Consider the following 19,231-nt stretch of genomic DNA (forward strand, 5'->3'; position numbering starts at 1 on the left):
TCTCATTGATTTTAAATACTATTCCCCCTCAAGGCTGCAATGGATGGTAGGAAATTAAATAATTCCAACTTCCAGCAATTTTTAGGTTAAAAAAGGAATATAACATGGAGAGTGTACCTTTCCTAAGAGGGTCAATAGGACAGAGACTTTTGAAGGAGGTGGAAAACACCTCTTGGCCAGGTACAGCCATGCTTCACAGGTAGTGAAAGATTTGCTTTTCCCTGAACAGCTCAGACGATGGCAATTAATGTTCCTGTTGGAAATCAGAGGGCGAGCACAGATGTCTCTAGTCAAAAAGTTTTGAAGGGACACTTTGTGGTTAGTCAGCCACCATTGGAAGGCTGTCAGGTCACGGCTAGAGATGGCCCGAACCTCCGATTTTCGGTTCGCGTAAACCGAACTTTTGCGAACGTTCGCGTTCACGGTTCGCGAACCGCAATAGACTTTAATGGGGAGGCGAACTTTGAAAACTAGAAACATTTATGTTGGCCACAAAAGTGATGGAAAAGATGTTTCAAGGGATCTAACATCTGAGTTTTTGCATGGATGAGTGGGATAGACGCCAAAAGTCCTGGGGAAAAATCTGGATTTTGAGCGTTTTGACGGCAGAAATCACATTGCATGCTAAATTGGAGGCCTAAAGTGCTTTAAAACATCTTGCATGTGTATACATCAATCAGGGAGTGTAATTAGAGTACAGCTTCACACTGACACACCAAACTCACTGTGTAACGCACCGGAAACAGCTGTTTGTGTTGTGGCGGCCGTACTGGACTTGTGCGCACCATGACGAGAGTGCAGGCGATATCGGTTTTCAAGCCCATATGGTCGCCAGGCTGAGGTAGCTCAATGACAGAACAACAGTGACTGTCCAGCTGATCGAATTTGGTCTGTCCACAATGAAACAACGACCTTATTATCTTTGGTGTGCCACCCCCCGAGACACTCATATAGCCGTCGGTCATTGCTTGTGATACGAAAGCCCCTTCACCGCAGCAAGGTAACGATCACGAAGGGGAATTGACACATGTACATGCCTTTTGTTTTGTTTTTGCAGACGCAGTGCAGCCAGAAAAATTAGGCAGGCATGTACACGCACCAGAAAAATTAGTATAGCGCCCTTAAAAATTCAGGAATCCGCCTGGAGTCCTGGACCCTGTTGGTGGTGGCGGAGAAGGCAGTCAAGCGGCCTGCAGGCAGAGATGCTTTGTGGGGACCGACTTATTCATGGGGCAGGCAGTCACACGGCATGCAGGCAGAGATGCTGGACTGACTTAGTCTTCGGGCAGGCAGAAGCCCTCCGGGATCCATGCCTCATTCATTTTGATAAAGGTGAGGTACTGAACACTTTTTTGACTTAGGCGACTTCTCTTCTCAGTGACAATGCCTCCAGCTGCACTGAAGGTCCTTTCTGACAGGATGCTTGAGGCAGGGCAAGACAGAAGTTGGATGGCAAATTGGGGCAGCTCTGGCCACAGGTCAAGCCTGTGCACCCAGTAGTCCAAGGGTTCATTGCTGCTCACAGTGTCTACATCCACACTTAAGGACAGGTAGTCGGCTACCTGCTGGTCGAGGCGTTGGTGGAGGGTGTATCCGGAAGCGCTAAGGCGAGGCGTTGGACATCATCATGAGATCGCTGGAGCGTCCTGTCCTTGCCTGCGTGGACATGGGAGAAGGATTACTGGCAGCGGTACCTTTATTGCGTTGTGTTGTGACATCACCCTTAAACGCATTGTAAAGCATAGTTGCCAGCTTGTTCTGCAAGTGCTGCATCCTTTCTGCCTTCTGGTGATTTGGAAACATCTCCGCCACTTTGTGCCTATACCGAGGGTCTAGTAGCGTGGCTACCCAGTACCGCTCATTCCCCTTGAGTTTTTTTATACGGGGGTCCCTCAACAGGCTGGACAGCATGAAAGACGCCATCTGCACAAAGTTGGATGCAGAAGTACTATCCATCTCCTCTTGCTCTTCCTCAGTGATGTCAGCTAAGTTCTCCTCCTCCCCCCAGCCACGAACAATACCACGGGAAAGTTGAGCAGCACAAGCCCCCTGCGACACCTGCTGTGGTTGTTCTTCCGCCTCATCCTCCTCCTCCAAAACAACACCTTCCTCATCATCTGACTCCTCTTCCCCAAACGACTCTTCCTCCTCCTCCTCTTTCCCCCTCTGTGCTGCCGCAGGTGTTGAGGAATCATCTGCTTCTGCTGAGAATTGATCCCACAACTCTCCCTCCCGTTCATGTTCCTATTCACGCTCCTCCCCAGCTTGATCCACCACTCTACACACGGCACATTCCAGGAAGAAGGCATATGGGATCAAGTAGCTGATGGCGCCTTCACTGCGACTCACCAGGTTTGTCACCTCCTCAAATGGCAGCATGAGCCTGCAGGCATTTTCCATCAATGTCCAGTACTTCGGCCAGAACATCCCCATCTCCCCTGACTGTGTCCTTTGACTGTAGTTGTAGAGATACTGTTTGACGTCTTTCTTCTGTTGTAACAGGCGGTGGAACATCAGGAGGGTCGAATTTCAGCGAGTTGGGCTATCGCAAATCAAGCGTCTCACCGGCAAGTTGTTTCTCCGCTGAAAATCAGCAAAGCGTGCCATGGCCGTGTAAGACTGCCTGAAATGCCCATACACCTTCCTGGACTGCTTTAGGACGTCCTGTAAGCCTGGGTACTTAGACACAAATCTCTGAATTACGAGATTGAGCACATGTGCCATGCAGGGTACATGTGTCAACTTTCCCAAATTCAAAGCCGAAATGAGATTGCTGCCATTGTCACACACCACGTTGCCGATCTCCAGTTGGTGCGGGGTCAGCCACTGATCCACCTGTTTGTTAAGAGCAGCCAGGAGAGCTGCTCCAGTGTGACTCTCTGCTTTGAGACAAGATATGTCTAATATAGCGTGACACCGTCATACCTGGCATGCAGCATAGGCCCTGGGGAGCTGGGGCTGTGTAGCTGGAGAGGAGATCGCAGCACCAGTAGAGTTGAACTGCCACTTAGCCAAGGAGGAGGACGACAGCGAAGGGGATGTAGCAGGAGGAGAGGAGGTGGCAGCAGGCCTGCCTGCAAGCCGTGGAGGTGTCACAAGTTCTGCTGCACAGCCACGTACTCCCTGCTTGCCATCAGTCACCAGGTTGACCCAATGGGCTATATAAGTAATGTACCTGCCCTGACCGTGCTTGGCAGACCAGGCATCTGTGTTCAGATGGACCCTTGACCCAATGCTGTGTACCAGAGATGACGCCACTTGCCTCTCAACTTCACGGTACAGTTTGGGTATCACCTTTTTGAGAAATAATTGCGGCCTGGCATCTTCCACTGCGGTGTTCCAATGGCCACATATTTTCGGAAGGCCTCAGAGTTCACCAGCTGGTATGGTAACAGCTGGCGAGCTAACAGTTCCGCCAAGCCAGCTGTCAAACGCCGGGCAAGGGGGTGACTGGCAGACATTGGCTTCTTCCGCTCAAAGATTGTCCTCACGGACACCTGGCTGCTGCTGTGGGCAGAGGAGCAGGAACCGCTTAAGGTGAGAGGCAGAGTGGAGGAGGGTGGCTGTGATTATGAAGGTGCAAGGGAGAAAGCGGCTGAAGATCATGCACCTGAAGGAGGAAGAGGAGAAGGAGGGTGGCTTTTCTTCTGTGTGCTGCTTTTTCTCAGGTGGTCTTCCCATTGCAGTTTGTGCCTTTTCAGCATGTGCCTTCGTAAGGCAGTTGTCCCTACGTGGGTGTTGGCCTTTCCACGGCTCAATTTATGGAGGCAGAGAGAACAGATGGCATTGCTCTGATCTACGTCAGACACACTAAAAAATTTCCAAACCGCTGAGCCCCCCTGGGGTGTAAAAACAGGGAACACCAAGAGCCCCAATAGTGTAATACGTACTGGATAAGGTGGCAATAAATTCGTATTGCTAGATACTCACAAGTCAGGGTCACCAGCAGGCAACCACTGTAAAGGCAGGTGGGGAGATTGTCCTGACCCCACTCAGGTTTAAGAAGTCGCTCTCTGTAGACAGGAAAAAAGGGTAGCAACCCTTCACCAAGGGTGGACTCGAAATTGTATATAATGAACAGAAGCGCCAAAAGTATAAAATTAAATTAAATGAGCTTAAAAACCAACTTAATTGGCAAAGATGAAGGAGGAAGTGGTGGTCTTACCTCCCTCAAGCAGACACGACAACGACTGCAATTCAGACAGTCAAACACATTTATTAGAAACTCCCAAAAAATTGCAACGCGTTTCGCAGGCTCAATCCCGCTTCATCAGGCAATACAGGGAGGAGTATCAAGGATTCAAGTTAAGCACCTCTGGGAAGTCTGCAGCAGCTCTCCCTTCTCTAATTACTGCAGGCACACGAGTGATTCCAATGCCTGACGCTGCCTGCCTTTTATAAGGGGGGGTGGGGGGGCTCCAGGAGGGAGTGTAGCCTTATTGGCTACAATGTGTCTGCTGACTGTGATGTAGAGGGTCAAAGTTGACCCTAATGATGCACTATGAGGGCGAATCGAACTTCTGGAAAAGTTCACGGTTCTACGCGATCGCGAACCCAGGAAGTTCGCCGGTTCCCGTTCGCCGGCGAACAGTTCAGGCCATCTCTAGTCATGGCCTGTGTTAAGCCTCGTCTCTTTAGGTAGGAGGTTTTGGGTCCATAAAGTACCTTTCCACGTAAGGGGAGAGAGAAGAGCATTCTCTATTACACCCTATTCATCGAAAAAGTTACAGCCCCAACATATCCTGGCCACTGGGCATAGCCGTGCAATAATTTTATTAAACTCTAGAGAGCATTGCATCTTCAACAGGACCCAACCACTGGACAGGACCATAATACAATACTGTTATGTAGGATACTATATCACCAACAAGGCCCAAGCACAGGACATGATAATAACAGAATTCTACTATAATCTGTTCATAGAATACTACACCTTTAACATGATTTGCTGGTCATGATCACCATACCATTCTGTTATACTCTCTATATGTAAAAAGTCCACAATATGCCCGGGGTACTACATGTAATCAGGGATGTAACTAGAGGGGTGCAACACCTGTGATCGCAGGAGGGCCCAAAGCTGTGGAGGGCTCCAACTACCAACCTACCCTTCCTCCGATACAGGGGACAATACTTCAGATCAGGTGTTTTTGTGGCTACACTTGTTATGGGTGTGAAGATCAGGATGGCCAGACTTGTTTTATGGTGCTTGTGAGATGGCACAAGGCTGTAGGGGCAAGGAAAGGGGTATGAACATTTTTTTGAAAGGGGGGGGAGGGGCATCAAAGTTTCATTTAGAAGCCCCATGAATTGTAGTTACGCCACTGCAAGTGATCATATTCTAATTATGTTGCACTTTCTTCCAGATGTGGTCCTCCATATCCCTGACTTGATATTAGACAAACTAAAGGACTTCTTGTGGATTAGCACAGAGCCATGTGAAGCCGAGAAAAATTAATAATCTTTTAGAACTGAAACATCATCTTAGGAAGTCACGATGCTCGACAAATAAAAAACATGAAACTTAAAATGGAAAAATGGATGTTACATAATGTGGAGCTGTCACAGCTTTGCCGCATCAAGTGAGGCCGCTTCTACACCTGTGTCAGGATTGCAGCTTCAAGCCATTGTCTGCGATTGTTTGCGTGTGTTACTTAGTACACCCATCAATTCCTCTGCCTTTTAGCTTTTTCTTTTCCAATGTGCTTCTAAGAGGCTGCCATCCTTATTCACCAATAGAACCATTTACACTCAGTTTCACCCCTCTTTCTTTTCTCTCCTTCTGGAAAGCAACTGTCTCCTCAATCAAAGACCTTCAGACAAAGGGGAATGAGCATAAGAGCATGGTAGTGAATAATAGAGCAAAGTACTTACAGTACACCTGCACGACGCCCCTTTCCTTTCACCCAACACTGAAAGACTCCTTTTTTTTTCTCCTATATTTGTTTTGTGCTCTGCCCTATTGCTCACTTAACCTTGAAGCTTCCTACAGGTTCCGTTCCTTCCCTACCTGCAATGGCTTTGAATTCCTTTGTGGAGCTGTGTATACATTTGTGCTGCTCTATAGTTGACAGAAAGACAATAACATTGGAGTGAAATGGGCTTTTGTTTCCCCCTGAACTATATCCCCGGGTGAACAGAAAACAGCGAGGACTCAAAAGCCACATTAGGCCTGGCCAGATGGCGCAGGCCTTTTTTTGACAGTAACTCTTTGGTTGTAATGACATTGATGGAAATAATCCACGCTGAGGGCTCATTTTGTGTTTATTTTATTGTTACAAACGAGTGTAGAGGGAAGTAGTACCAACACTGGCTAAAACAAAACAAGCTGTGGTGTATTTATTCCAGTCACACTTTTGGTGTGTACTTTATAACCATGTTAAAAATGTTGAAAGTATCCAACATTTGACGAGCTGCACATTTACTTGGCTTTGTCGAGATCCTCAAACAATTCACCTTCAGCCAATAGGAAACCTCCAGTCTGACAGTATCTGCATAGCTCCCAACTGTCCCCCTCTTTCGGAGGGACAGTCCCTTTTTGGGAGCCCTGTCCCTCTGTCCCTGTTTCCTCCTTATTTGTCCCTCTTTCAGGACTTTGTCCCTCTTTCTATGTAAATATATATATTGATCTACTAAAAAATGTGTTTGATTGACTCTAAACTTTATTCCCATCCTTTAAATTGATATATTGCTAATTGTAAAATGTTAATATGAAAGAAAATGAGCTAGGATAGAAAGGACCAGTGTCGTTTGAATTATAAAACAACATATTTTTCTTATGAAATCTTTATCGTATGCGTGAATAGGGGTGTGACAGGGGCGTGATTAGGGTGTGTGGCAAGGGTGGGGCTTAAGTGTCCCTCTTTTTCATCTCAAAAAGTTGGGAGGTATGTATCTGCACCCACAAAGTGCTAAGCAGTACAAAAGTGACCATCTCCACATAAAGCAGAGAATGTAGTCAGTAGTTCTTAAAACACAGGAAAATTGTATTCAACAAATTAGAGAACTAAATTAAAAGCAATAGATAGATTCTCACATAGTGGATCCTGTGCAACAGGGACCCTACAAATAAAATCATGCATAAAATGCACATAAAGGTAGATTGACTGCAATGGTAGTCAGCTGTAATAGTGCCCACTCCAGTTTTTGATCTGTTTTATCCTTGTGCCGTCATGAGAGTGGGTACTACTACAGCTTGGATTTTTCGGAGTACTGATCATGTTCTCTGCTTCATGTGGTGATGGTCACCTTGTACTGTTATTAGGGCCGGTGCTACCATATAGTCAAAAGGGGCAATCGTCCCTGGACCCCATAGCCTGTAGGGGCCCCCAAGGTGTCTTCCTTCCCATCTTAACTGTTGCTCCCCAGTGCCTCTGCTTAGTCTTTGACAGAGTAGCTTCTCACCTGTGCTGGTGGGCAGGTGAGACACTACACTTCAAAAGACTCTGCAGGGGCCCCCGGGGTCATAGTTAAGTTGGGAAGTGATTGAGAGGGAGGGTCGGCAAACGGCTTAGCGAAATTTGGCTGCAATAAAGGGCTCCTAATGCCGCTTTTTGGTCGGTGGGTATCTGTTGGGGGGCCCGAGTTAATTTTACCCTGGGGCCCCATTGTTACTAGAACCGGCCCTGACTGTTGTTGAGCACTTGGTAGTTGCAGGAAATGTCAGATTGGGGGTTTCCTATTGTTGGCGTCACTGAAGTTCCATTGTTGGAGTTCTAGTACATCTATCTGTGGAGTGGGAGCCTCTGACAACAGCACCAACACTTTACCACAAAGGAACACCTGTACTAGCCGTCATTCTTGGCCAGATCCTAGTACAGAGCTTAGTGAAAGCATAAAGGGAACCTCCAGACTAAAAATCTGCTCCGCAGCATTGAAAAGGCTTGGTGTTTCTTTAAAGGTAGCCATACACTGGTTGATTTGCCATTAGATCGACCAACTGACAGATCCCTATCTGATCAGAGAGGGATCGTATGGCTGCCTTTACTGCAAACAGATTGTGAATCGGTTTCAGGCTGAAACCGATCACAATCTGTTAAGCTGCTCCTGCCGCCTGTCCCCCCTACCCCGGATACATTACCTGAAGCTGGCTCCGGGTCCTGTTCTCCGCGCTGCAACGCATCCCGCACCGCATCCCAGCATACACTGTGTCACTCCGTGACCAGGAAGTTCAAATAGAGCGCCCTCTATATGAACTTCCTGGTCACTAGAGTGACACAGGAAGTTCATGTACGCTGGGATGGAAGCAGGAACAGAGCGGTGCAGTGTGGAGAAGATGCCCGGGAGCCAGCATCAGGTAATGTATACTTGATCGGATCGGCCGCTGCTAACGACACGCTCCCTACCCGCGGGCGATCGATGGTAATTTCCCGCACGGCGCGATCGACGGACCGATCCGATTTCGGGAGGAAATCGGATCGGCGGGGGGCGTTTAGCGTGAACGATTGGCAGCAGATTCGATCCCAGTAATCGAATCTGCTGTCGAAACGGGCGCAAATCGGGCCAGTGTATGGACAGCTTAACAGTTTCACAGCTTCAGAACTTTGTTTTTCTTATCCAAGCCTCATTTTTAGCTGCACAGAAGAAATCTGCCCGCACATTTTTTCCCTGATGCTGTGCAAAGCATGATGGGATTTCACATGTTGTTGTCCTCCTTCTGCTGTTTTGGTGCAAATTCGTTTACTTTTTAATTTTGAAAATGAGATTTAAAGCCTAGCGCGCGCAGCTGAAAGGGGTGATCGGGACACAGGATTTTTTACAAAAGTTTTTTTTTTGGGGGGGGGGGGGGGGGGGGGGGAGGGGGAGGGGGGGGAGGTTGGAAGTGTAAGTTATTAATTTTATTAATATTGTGTATAAGTGTATGTGTTTAGGAAGTGTTCACTTTTGTTTTTTTACATTTTACTGAACAGTGACGGCTTCCTGTTTTACAGTATGAATGGATCGCGGTCACGTCCATTCATTCCAGGCATTGCGATTGGGGACTGCTTGTTCCTTTTCCCCAATCATGGAACATGGAGACCCGACGGGTAACTGCGGCGGGAGCGAGCGACTTATTAAAACGTCCTGTTGCCGTTAACAGGGTAAAACAGGACGTTTTAATAAGTCAGTTTGCCATTAATAGGTTAAGCCTGGCAATGAGCTGATTTAAAATGTCACCCAAGAGACAGTGGGAGCCTAACATGATGGGGGGTGGAGAGGGGGGTGGGGACAGTGTAAGGATTAAGGAGGTTGGTAAAACTTCAAGTAGCCCATTTCGTGTAAACAAAATTGGTAAATGTGGTGGTAAAAATATAAAGTGCATGGTAACCAATGCTCGGAGCCTTGCAAATAAAATAGACAAACTAGAGTTCATTCTGAATGACAAAGGCTATGACATTGCGGGAATAACCGAGACATGGATGGATGAAAGCCATGACTGGATAGCTAATTTAAAAGGATACAATGGGCTTGATTCACAAAGCGGTGCAAAGTGTTTGCATGCCAGTGAAAAGCCCCTTATCACGCCTAAACTCACTTTAGGCATGATAAGAAGCAACTCGCGCGAATTTTCCGCGCGCAAAGTGTTGCGCGCGCAACCACGCACGCGCGCGCGCAGCGTCCCCGCTTCGCGCGAAGCTCCCATTAAGCCCTATGGGACTTTGCGCGCGCACATACGCGCGTACGCGCGGAAACTTCGCGCGAGTTAGAGCAAAAATTGGTGATACCTCAGTGGTGCAAAGGTTATCACGCCTAAAGTCTTTTAGGCGTGATAACTGGGTTATCACCGCTTTGTGAATCGAGCCCAATGTGTTTAGGAGGGATAGAACAGGGAAAAAAGGTGGAGGGGTTTGTCTCTTTGTTAAGAATTCTTTTACAGCTGTCCTCAACGATGAGATGGAGGAAGATTGCGAAGATGTGGAGTCCGTTTGGGTAAATATTCATGGTGGAAATAAAAGTTGCCAATTGCTTATTGGGGTATGCTACAGACCACCCCTTATTAATGAAGCTGCAGAACTGCGATTACTACAGCAGATTGAAAAAGCTGCAAGTAAAAATGAGGTCATAATTATGGGCGACTTCAACTTTCCAGACATTGACTGGGGTATTGAGGCTACCCATTCTGGTAAAAGCAGCAGATTTCTGGCAGCACTACAGGACAATTACTTGACTCAAATGGTAACGGAACCAACTAGGGGGAATGCGTTACTGGATCTGATCATTTCTAATAGACCAGATAATGTATCAAATGTGCAGGTTCAAGAACATTTGGGAAATGTTGATCACAACATGATAACGTTTAATCTGGTGACTGATAGGCCACGGGGCAGCGGGACCACTAAAACTATGAATTTTAGAAAAGCAAAGTTCAATCAAATTAGGCAGGCACTAAGTTTGGTGAACTCGGATAATGTACTACAAGGGGAGGACACTGAAGGGAAATGGCAAGCTTTTAAACTTATTCTCAATGAATATTGTAGTATGTATATCCCATATGGAAACAAAATGTCTAGGAATAAAAAAAGGCCTCTATGGATGAATAGAAAGGTTAGGGATGAAATGAAGAGGAAAAGGAATGCCTATAAGGTCCTAAAACAGGAGGGGACCGAGGCTGCACTAAGCAATTATAAGGAGTGCAATAAAAATTGTAAAAAAGAAATTAGGCTGGCATAGATCGAAGCTGAAAATCAAATCGCTAGGGATATCAAATGTAACCCAAAAAAGTTTTACAAGTACATCAACTCTAAAAAAAGAAAGGTTGACTGTATAGGAATCCTAAAGGGAGGGTGGGAACTCAATGGTGGATGACAAAGGTAAGGCAGAGTTATTAAATGCTTTCTTTGCTTCTATCTTCACAAAGGAAACAGCACTGTTGCAAATTACAGAGGCAGAAGAATCTCAATCTTCTAACTATAATATTAAATACTTAACGCAGGAAGAAGTAAAGGCAATACTAAATAAATTAAAATTTATAGATAGATAACTTAGATAACTAAATAGACAAGGCACCTGGCCCGGATGGCATGCATCCTCGGGTCCTAAGAGAATTAAGTTCAGTTATAGCTAAGCCCCTTTATCTTATCTTTTGTGACTCTCTTGCGGGCAGAGTCCCAGTGGATTGGCGTACAGCCCACGTTTTCCCATTATTTAAGAAGGGCAAAAAATCAGATCCAGGAAATTATAGACCTGTAAGCTTAACATCAGTTGTATGCAAACTATTTGAGGGGTTACTAAGAGATACTATACATGACTTCATAGTAGAAAATAATCTTATTTCTCAGCACCAACATGGGTTTACTAAAGACAGGTCCTGTTTGACTAACATGCTCAGCTTTTATGAGGTAGTGAATGCTAATATGGATATTGGGAATGCTGTAGATAGGGGCCTAGGGGCAGATAGGGGTCTAATCTGATAGGTAGCAGTGACAGGGGGTGATTGATGGGTAATTAGTGGGTGTTTAGGGTAGAGAATAGATGGGTAGATGGGTGTTTAGGGTAGAGAATAGATGGAAACACTGCGCTTGGGTGGTGATCTAGTAGGTTAGGGGCTGATTGTTGGGTGGCAGTGACAGGGGGTGATTGATGGGTGATAGGTGATTGGCAGGTGATTGACAGGTGATCAGTGGGTTATTACAGGGAAGGACAGATGTAATTAATGCACTGGCGAATTGATAAGGGAGGGGGGTGTCTGAGGGCAATCTGAGCGTGTGGGCGGGTGATTGGGTGCCCGCAAGGGGCAGATTAGGGTCTGATCTGATAGGTAACAGTGACAGGTGGTGATAGGGGGTGATTGATGGGTAATTAGTGGGTGTTTAGAGAAGATAACAGATGTAAACGATACATTTGGGAGGTAATCTGACGGCGGGTTTGCGGGCGATCGAATGGTGTGGGTGGGTGATCAGATTGCCCGCAAGGGGCAGGTTAGGGGCTGATTGATGGGTGGCAGTGACAGGGGGTGACAGGGGGTGATTGATGGGTGATAGGTGATTGGCAGGTGATTGACAGGTGATCAGTGGGTTATTACAGGGAAGAACAGATGTAATTAATGCACTGGTAAATTGATAAGGGGGGGTCAGAGGGCAATCTGAGCGTGTGGGCGGGTGATTGGGTGCCCGCAAGGGGCAGATTAGGGTCTGATCTGATAGGTAAAAGTGACAGGTGGTGATAGGGGGTGATTGATGGGTGATTGATGGGTAATTAGTGGGTGTTTAGTGGAGAGAATAGATGTAAACAATGGATTTGGGAGGTGATCTGATGTCGGATCTGCGGGCGATCTATTGGTGTGGGGGGGTGATCAGATTGCCCGCAAGGGGCAGGTTAGGGGCTGATTGATGGGTGGCAGTGACAGGGGGTGATTGACGGGTGATTGACAGGTGATTGACAGGCGATTGACAGGTGATCAGGGGGATAGATGCATACAGTAAACAGGGGGGGGGTGGTCTGGGGGGGGGGGGGGTCTGGGGAGAATCTGAGGGGTGGGGGGTGATCAGGAGGGGGCAGGGAGCAGGGGGGGGGGATAAAAAAAAAATAGCGTTGACAGATAGTGACAGGGAGTGATTGATGGGTGATTAGGGGGGTGATTGGGTGCAAACAGGGGTCTGGGGGATGGGCAGGGGGGGGTCTGATGGGTGCTGTGGGCGATCTGGGGCAGGGGGGGGGAGAAATCAGTGTGCTTGGGTGCAGACTAGGGTGGCTGCAGCCTGCCCTGGTGGTCCCTCGGACACTGGGACCACCAGGGCAGGAGGCAGCCTGTATAATACACTTTGTAAACATTACAAAGTGTATTATACACTTTGTATGCGGCGATCGCGGGGTTAACATCCCGCCGGCGCTTCCGTATAGCCGGCGGGATGTTGCGGCGGGCGAGCGGTGACAGTAGCCGGCGGAGGATCGCGTCACGGATGACGCGATCGCTCCGCCCATGCCCTTAGAAGGACCGCCGCCTCTGTGGGTGAGCCGGTCCTTCAGGGCTCCACTTCCCGGCCGCCCCTGTGCGTTAGGCGGTCGGGAAGTGGTTAATGTTGACAAATGTAAAGTCATGCATTTTGGTCGTACCAATGGTCTAGCACCATACAAAATAAATGGGATACAGTTGGGGACATCAAACTTGGAGAAGGACTTAGGAGTACTCATCGACAAAAAGTTAAATAATCGTACTCAATGCCAAGCCGCTGCAGCTAAAGCGAACAAAATTTTGGGATGCATTAAAAGGGAAATAAAAACTCGAGATGCTAGCATAATATTGCCCCTGTTTAACTCTCTAGTAAGGCCACATCTGGAATATGGAATTCAGTTCTGGGCACCACATTATAAAAAAGATATTGCAGTTTTAGAGCAGGTGCAGAGACGAGCTACAAAATTGATACGTGGGATGGAAGGTCTCGCTTACCAAGAAAGGTTAGATAAACTGGGTTTATTTAGTCTAGAGAAAAGACGCCTTAGATAGAGTGACCAGACGTCCCGGATTGCCCGGGACGTGTCCCGGATTCGGGGTTCGCTGTCCCAGGCAGCATGAGGTCCCGGGAAACATCCCGCTTTCAGCAGCGGGACTCTGGCCACTCTCTCCGCATGAACTGGCAGCGGCGTCTATAGACGCCGTGCCAGTTCATTGCCTGCAGCCCCGCTCCAGCCTCCTCTTCTGGTGTCTGCTCCGACACCGGCAGGCGAGCAGGGCTACGGCAAGATGGCTGCCGAAGCCCTGTACTGGAGACTATGTGTCTCCAGTACAGGGCTTCGGGCGCCATCTTGCCGTAGCCCTGTCAACGCGGGAGACCAGAGCAGGAGGAACAAGACGGTCCCGGGACGGAGCAGCGCGCCAGAGGAGACTTCTGCCAGGTGAGTAAATGCTTTCTTTTCCAGGTGAACTTTGCCCGCATTACGCTTCTTGCCTGGTGAAATGTTTGCCCGCATTGCGTTTCTTGCCTGGTGAAATGTTTGCCCGCATTACGTTTCCTGCCTGGTGAAATGTTTGCCCGCATTACGTTTCTTGCCTGGTGAAATGTTTGCCCGCATTACGTTTCTTGCCTGGTGAAATGTTTGCCCGCATTGCGTTTCCTTTCTGGTGAAATGTTTGCCCGCATTGCGTTTCTTACCTGGTGAAATGTTTGCCCGCAGTGCGTTTCTTGCCTGGTGAAATGTTTGCCCGCAGTGCGTTTCTTGCCTGGTGAAATGTTTGCCCGCAGTGCGTTTCTTGCCTGGTGAAATGTTTGCCCGCAGTGCGTTTCTTGCCTGGTGAAATGTTTGCCCGCAGTGCGTTTCTTGCCTGGTGAAATGTTTGCCCGCAGTGCGTTTCTTGCCTGGTGAAATGTTTGCCCGCATTGCGTTTCTTGCCTGGTGAAATGTTTGCCCGCAGTGCGTTTCTTGCCTGGTGAAATGTTTGCCCGCATTGCGTTTCTTGCCTGGTGAAATGTTTGCCCGCAGTGCGTTTCTTGCCTGGTGAAATGTTTGCCCGCAGTGCGTTTCCTTTCTGGTGAAATGTTTGCCCGCATTGCGTTTCTTACCTGGTGAAATGTTTGCCCGCAGTGCGTTTCTTGCCTGGTGAAATGTTTGCCCGCAGTGCGTTTCTTGCCTGGTGAAATGTTTGCCCGCAGTGCGTTTCTTGCCTGGTGAAATGTTTGCCCGCAGTGCGTTTCTTGCCTGGTGAAATGTTTGCCCGCAGTGCGTTTCTTGCCTGGTGAAATGTTTGCCCGCATTGCGTTTCTTTTCTGGTGAAATGTTTGCCCGCATTGCGTTTATTTTGTACTGACATGTTGCCCGCATTGCGTTTATTTTGTACTGACATGTTTGCCCACGTTGCGTTTATTTTGTACTGACATGCTTGCCCGCATTGCGTTTATTTTGTACTGACATGTTTGCCCGCATTGCATTTATTTTATACTGACATGTTTGCCCGCATTGCATTTATTTTATACTGACATGTTGCCCGCATTGCGGTTATTTTGTGCTGACATGCTGCCTATTGCGTTTATTTTCTGGTGTCCGGGGTAACTGTTACTGCATTTATTATTTAATGGTCATAGATGGCTATGTTTGCTGCTTTGTGGTTACGGTATACTATTAGCATCACACAGTTTCTGCACACCCATGATGCAAAGTCTCGTTTGTCCACATCATGGCGTAAACACTGCTTTCTTATGCCTCGCTGTTACATCATTACGTTAGCTCCGCCCATACAATGTCATGGTCACGCCCATTTTTCGCCGCGGCGCGCCCCCGCGCCCCCGGTCTTTGGCGCTGCGCGCCAAAGACCGGGGGCGCGGGGGCGCGCCGCGGCGAACCCCCCCCCCCCCCCCCACACCCCCCTCCCCGTCCCAGGTTGGACCCACAAAAATCTGGTCACTCTACCTTAGAGGAGATCTAATTAACATGTATAAATACATCAGAGGGCAATATAATAGCTTGGCGGATGAGCTTTTTGTCCCTAGGCCTTCTCAAAGGACTAGAGGACATGATCTGCGCATGGAGGAAAAACGTTTTAGCCATTTATTTAGGAAAGGGTTCTTTACAGTAAGAGTGATTAAGATGTGGAATGCATTGCCACAGGAAGTCGTTATGGCAAACTCTATACCTGCATTTAAAGGGGGCTTAGATGCTTTCCTTGCGTTGAAAGACATCCATGGCTACAATTACTAGGTAATGCCTAATGATGATGATCCAGGGATTTTATCTGATTGCCATCTGGAGTCAGGAAGGAATTTTTCCCTTTTGGGGCTAATTGGTCCATGCCTTGTGGGGGTTTTTTCGCCTTCCTCTGGATCAACAGGGATATGTGGGGGACGGGCTGGAGTTGTACTTTGTACTGGTTGAACTCGATGGACGTATGTCTTTTTTCAACCAAAATAACTATGTAACTATGTAACCCGCAGAAAGTGTGATTCTTCTTTTTATGGTGTCATTGGAAAGTGGCTATTCTTTTATTTTTTCTGGTTCTTTTGAGCCAAATGGAGTTTCACATACAGTATATCCACAGTACAATGTTTTACTGAGTGTTCACCAATTGTGTGGGCCTCTCCTTGCATTGCAATGCAGTAGCTGACTTTGAGGGAGGCTTCTATTATTTTTTTGTTTCCACTCAGAAGCACAGATCTCATTGCTGTGGTCTTTTGTATTTACTGTTTCTTTAGGTCCTCAAAAAAAGAAAGAGGTTTGTCTGTTATAGTTGAACGATTTTTTTCAAAATGTCATTTCAGCATACCGGGTTTCATGGAGTTCTTACTAAGTTTTTGTTCACAAATGAAGCACACTGGAATTTGATTTGCTTAATAGAACCCATATTTCTTTTAATAATTATCATGACAATATTGTTTTTTTGTTTGAAGAGCCTCTACAGGAGTTTGAGATGTGGAGGATCTGGGTGAGATTGTTGACAGATTATCATCACAGTCGTGACTTGGCCTCTCATTTTGTGGATAGTTTTGCTACTTCTGACATCCCTCACTTTATTCAGAAGACTCACTCTTGCTTTTCTGTCCCCTTATGACATATCCAGTGGCGTAACTAAGAAGCTTGGGGCCCCGGTGCGAGTTTTAAATGGGCCCCAAGCACTCAATAAATATGGAGCCCCAAAACCGACCAAGGACAGCTGCTCTGTCCGAATGGTGCAATCAGAGTAAGAAAATAGCTTGTTAAGGATTACCACTATGCAATGCACATATAGAGGTGTTCATTACCATCATAGCACCAATAAAAAGATAATACGATGAAGATGAAGAAGGGCCTTCTGGTCGAGGCACCCCCAATGTGGTCGCTACCTCTGCACCCCCTAATGCTACGCCGCTGAATTTATCCATGATATCTAAAATAATAAAGATTACATAAAATCTCACAGTAGAACATCTTCAAAGTGACAGATCAAGAAAATGACCTCTTAATGATGGACTATTGTACTTTAGATTGCAAAATACAGGTAGTCCTCGGTTAACGAACCAGATAGGGACTGTAGGTTTGTTCTTAACCTGAATCCATTCTTAAGTCGGAACGCTGTGCTATTTCTGTCCCCTTTGAATCCTATGTGCCCCCCTTTGCCTCCAGTGTTCCCCCCTGTGCCTCTCTGTCTCTCTCTCTGTGCCTGTTTGTCCCCTTCAGTTCCTTTGTTATCTCTCTGTGCTCATTTGTTCCCCCTCTGTGCGCCTCTATGTCCCCCCTCTGTTTTTACCCCTTCTGTGCCTCTGTTTTTACCGCTTTGTACCCCCCGTGCCTCTGCCACCCACACACTGCCTCAGTTTTTACCCTCTGTGTTGGTTTTTACCCCTTGTGCCTTTGTACCCCCCTCTTTTTTCACCCCCTGTGCCTACGTTTGTCCAATCTCCACCTCTACCTCACCTTCCAGCCTAAGTCCAATGCTGTCTGTCCTCTGCTCTCCGCCTCCCAATAGCCAGGTACAGCACTGCTAGATGCAGCATGCACCGCTGCCTGTATGTCATGTGACATACAGGAACCTGTATGTCACATGACACACAGGAAGCAAGTGGATGCTGCATCTAGCGGTGGCTGTACGCGGCTATTGGGATCAGGAGGCGGAGAGCGGAGGACAGACACTGCTGGTGCGGCTGCAGGGACAGGCACGGGCACTCGGTGGAAGTTTGAAGCCATTTCTTCAAACTTCCCCCAGCCGGAAATGACGTCATCAGGATGGATCGGGCCGTTCGTATCGGCGGGTCGTTCGTATAGGTCGGGCGTTCGTAAACCGAGGACTACCTGTATTAGTCAGGGGCGTCGCTAGCCCTATTTTGGGGGGGCACGTGCCCCCAATCTGTCCTGGGGTGCCACAGATCTCCGCCGCTCACCCCCTCTGTCAGCGCAGTCAGACCTCAGCATCAGGCGGTGAGCTGGCGACCAATCATGCGGGCACTAGGACCCAGCGCCCGCACAGATATGCGGAAGTGACATCACTTCCGCATATCAAGCGGGTGCGTCCAGCGCCCGCTCTAATGGTCGGGTCGACGCTGATCCTGAGGTCTGCTACGAGGTAAGGGGGGTAGGGGGGAGCAGCGGCGGCGGCGGGGGGGCCTCCCTGGCACTCACTCACTCCCTAAAGGGGCTCCCTGGCACTCACTCACTCCCTAAAGGGGCTCCCCCTGGCACTCACTCACTCCCTAAAGGGGCTCCCCCTGGCACTCACTCACTCCCTAAAGGGGCTCCCTGGCACTCACTCACTCCCTAAAGGGGCTCCCTGGCACTCACTCACTCCCTAAAGGGGCTCCCTGGCACTCACTCACTCCCTAAAGGGGCTCCCTGGCACTCACTCACTCCCTAAAGGGGCTCCCCCTGGCACTCACTCACTCCCTAAAGGGGCTCCCTGGCACTCAATCACTCCCTAAAAGGGCTCCCTGGCACTCACTCAGTCCCTAAAGGGCCTCCCTGGCACTCACTCACTCCCTAAAGGGGCTCTCCCTGGCACTCACTCACTCCCTAAAGGGGCTCCCTGGCACTCACTCACTCCCTAAAGGGGCTCCCTGGCACTCACTCACTCCCTAAAGGGGCTCTCCCTGGCACTCACTCACTCCCTAAAGGGGCTCCCTGGCACTCACTCACTCCCTAAAGGGGCTCCCCCTGGCACTCACTCACTCCCTAAAGGGGCTCCCTGGCACTCACTCACTCACTCCCTAAAGGGGCTCCCTGGCACTCACTCACTCCCTAAAGGGGCTCCCCCTGGCACTCACTCACTCCCTAAAGGGGCTCCCCCTGGCACTCACTCACTGCCTGAAGGGGCTCCCTGGCACTCACTCACTGCCTGAAGGGGCTCCCTGGCACTCACTCACTGCCTGAAGGGGCTCCCTGGCACTCACTCACTGCCTGAAGGGGCTCCCTGGCACTCACCCACTGCCTGAAGGGGCTCCCTGGCACTCACTCACTGCCTGAAGGGGCTCCATGGCACTCACTTACTGCCTGAAGGGGCTCCCTGGCACTCACTCACTGCCTGAAGGGGCTCCCTGGCACTCACTCACTGCCTGAAGGGGCTCCCTGTCACTCACTATCGGGGTCCCTGTCACTCGCTACCTAACTGGAGGCGCCTGTCACTCACTAGCTAACCTGGGGGTCCCTGTAACTCACTACTTAACTTGGGGGGCTACCATATTACGGGGGCATTCTGCCTATTTATGTGAAATGCTGTCTATTTATGTGCCTCATGACTGCTGAATTTGTCTTGTTGGGAGCCTTATGATTTGTTGGGGGCCTCAAGATTGCTGAATTTGTCTTGTTGGGGGCCTCATGATTTGTTGGGGGCCTCATGATTGCTGAATTTGTCTTGTTG

The 19,231-nt window shown here is 48.6% G+C and overlaps 1 protein-coding gene across 5 annotated transcripts in view; it reads left to right on the plus strand.

Moving 5' to 3' along the window:
• TCF7L2 (transcription factor 7 like 2) overlaps window positions 1–19,231 on the plus strand; it is a 774,578-nt gene that overhangs the window by 459,729 nt on the left and 295,618 nt on the right. The window contains exon 16 of one of the 5 annotated variants that reach the window (XM_068255166.1): window positions 5,367–5,408. The exons of the other annotated variants lie outside the window; for them this stretch is intronic. Within the exon in view, the coding sequence (XP_068111267.1) occupies window positions 5,367–5,393 (27 nt within the window). The 3' untranslated portion in view covers window positions 5,394–5,408. Of the gene's footprint in view, window positions 1–5,366; window positions 5,409–19,231 lie in introns of those variants that run through there. 5 annotated transcript variants of the gene reach the window in all.

The sequence above is a fragment of the Hyperolius riggenbachi genome, chromosome 10 (assembly GCF_040937935.1).
Source record: "Hyperolius riggenbachi isolate aHypRig1 chromosome 10, aHypRig1.pri, whole genome shotgun sequence".
NCBI lineage: Eukaryota > Metazoa > Chordata > Amphibia > Anura > Hyperoliidae > Hyperolius > Hyperolius riggenbachi.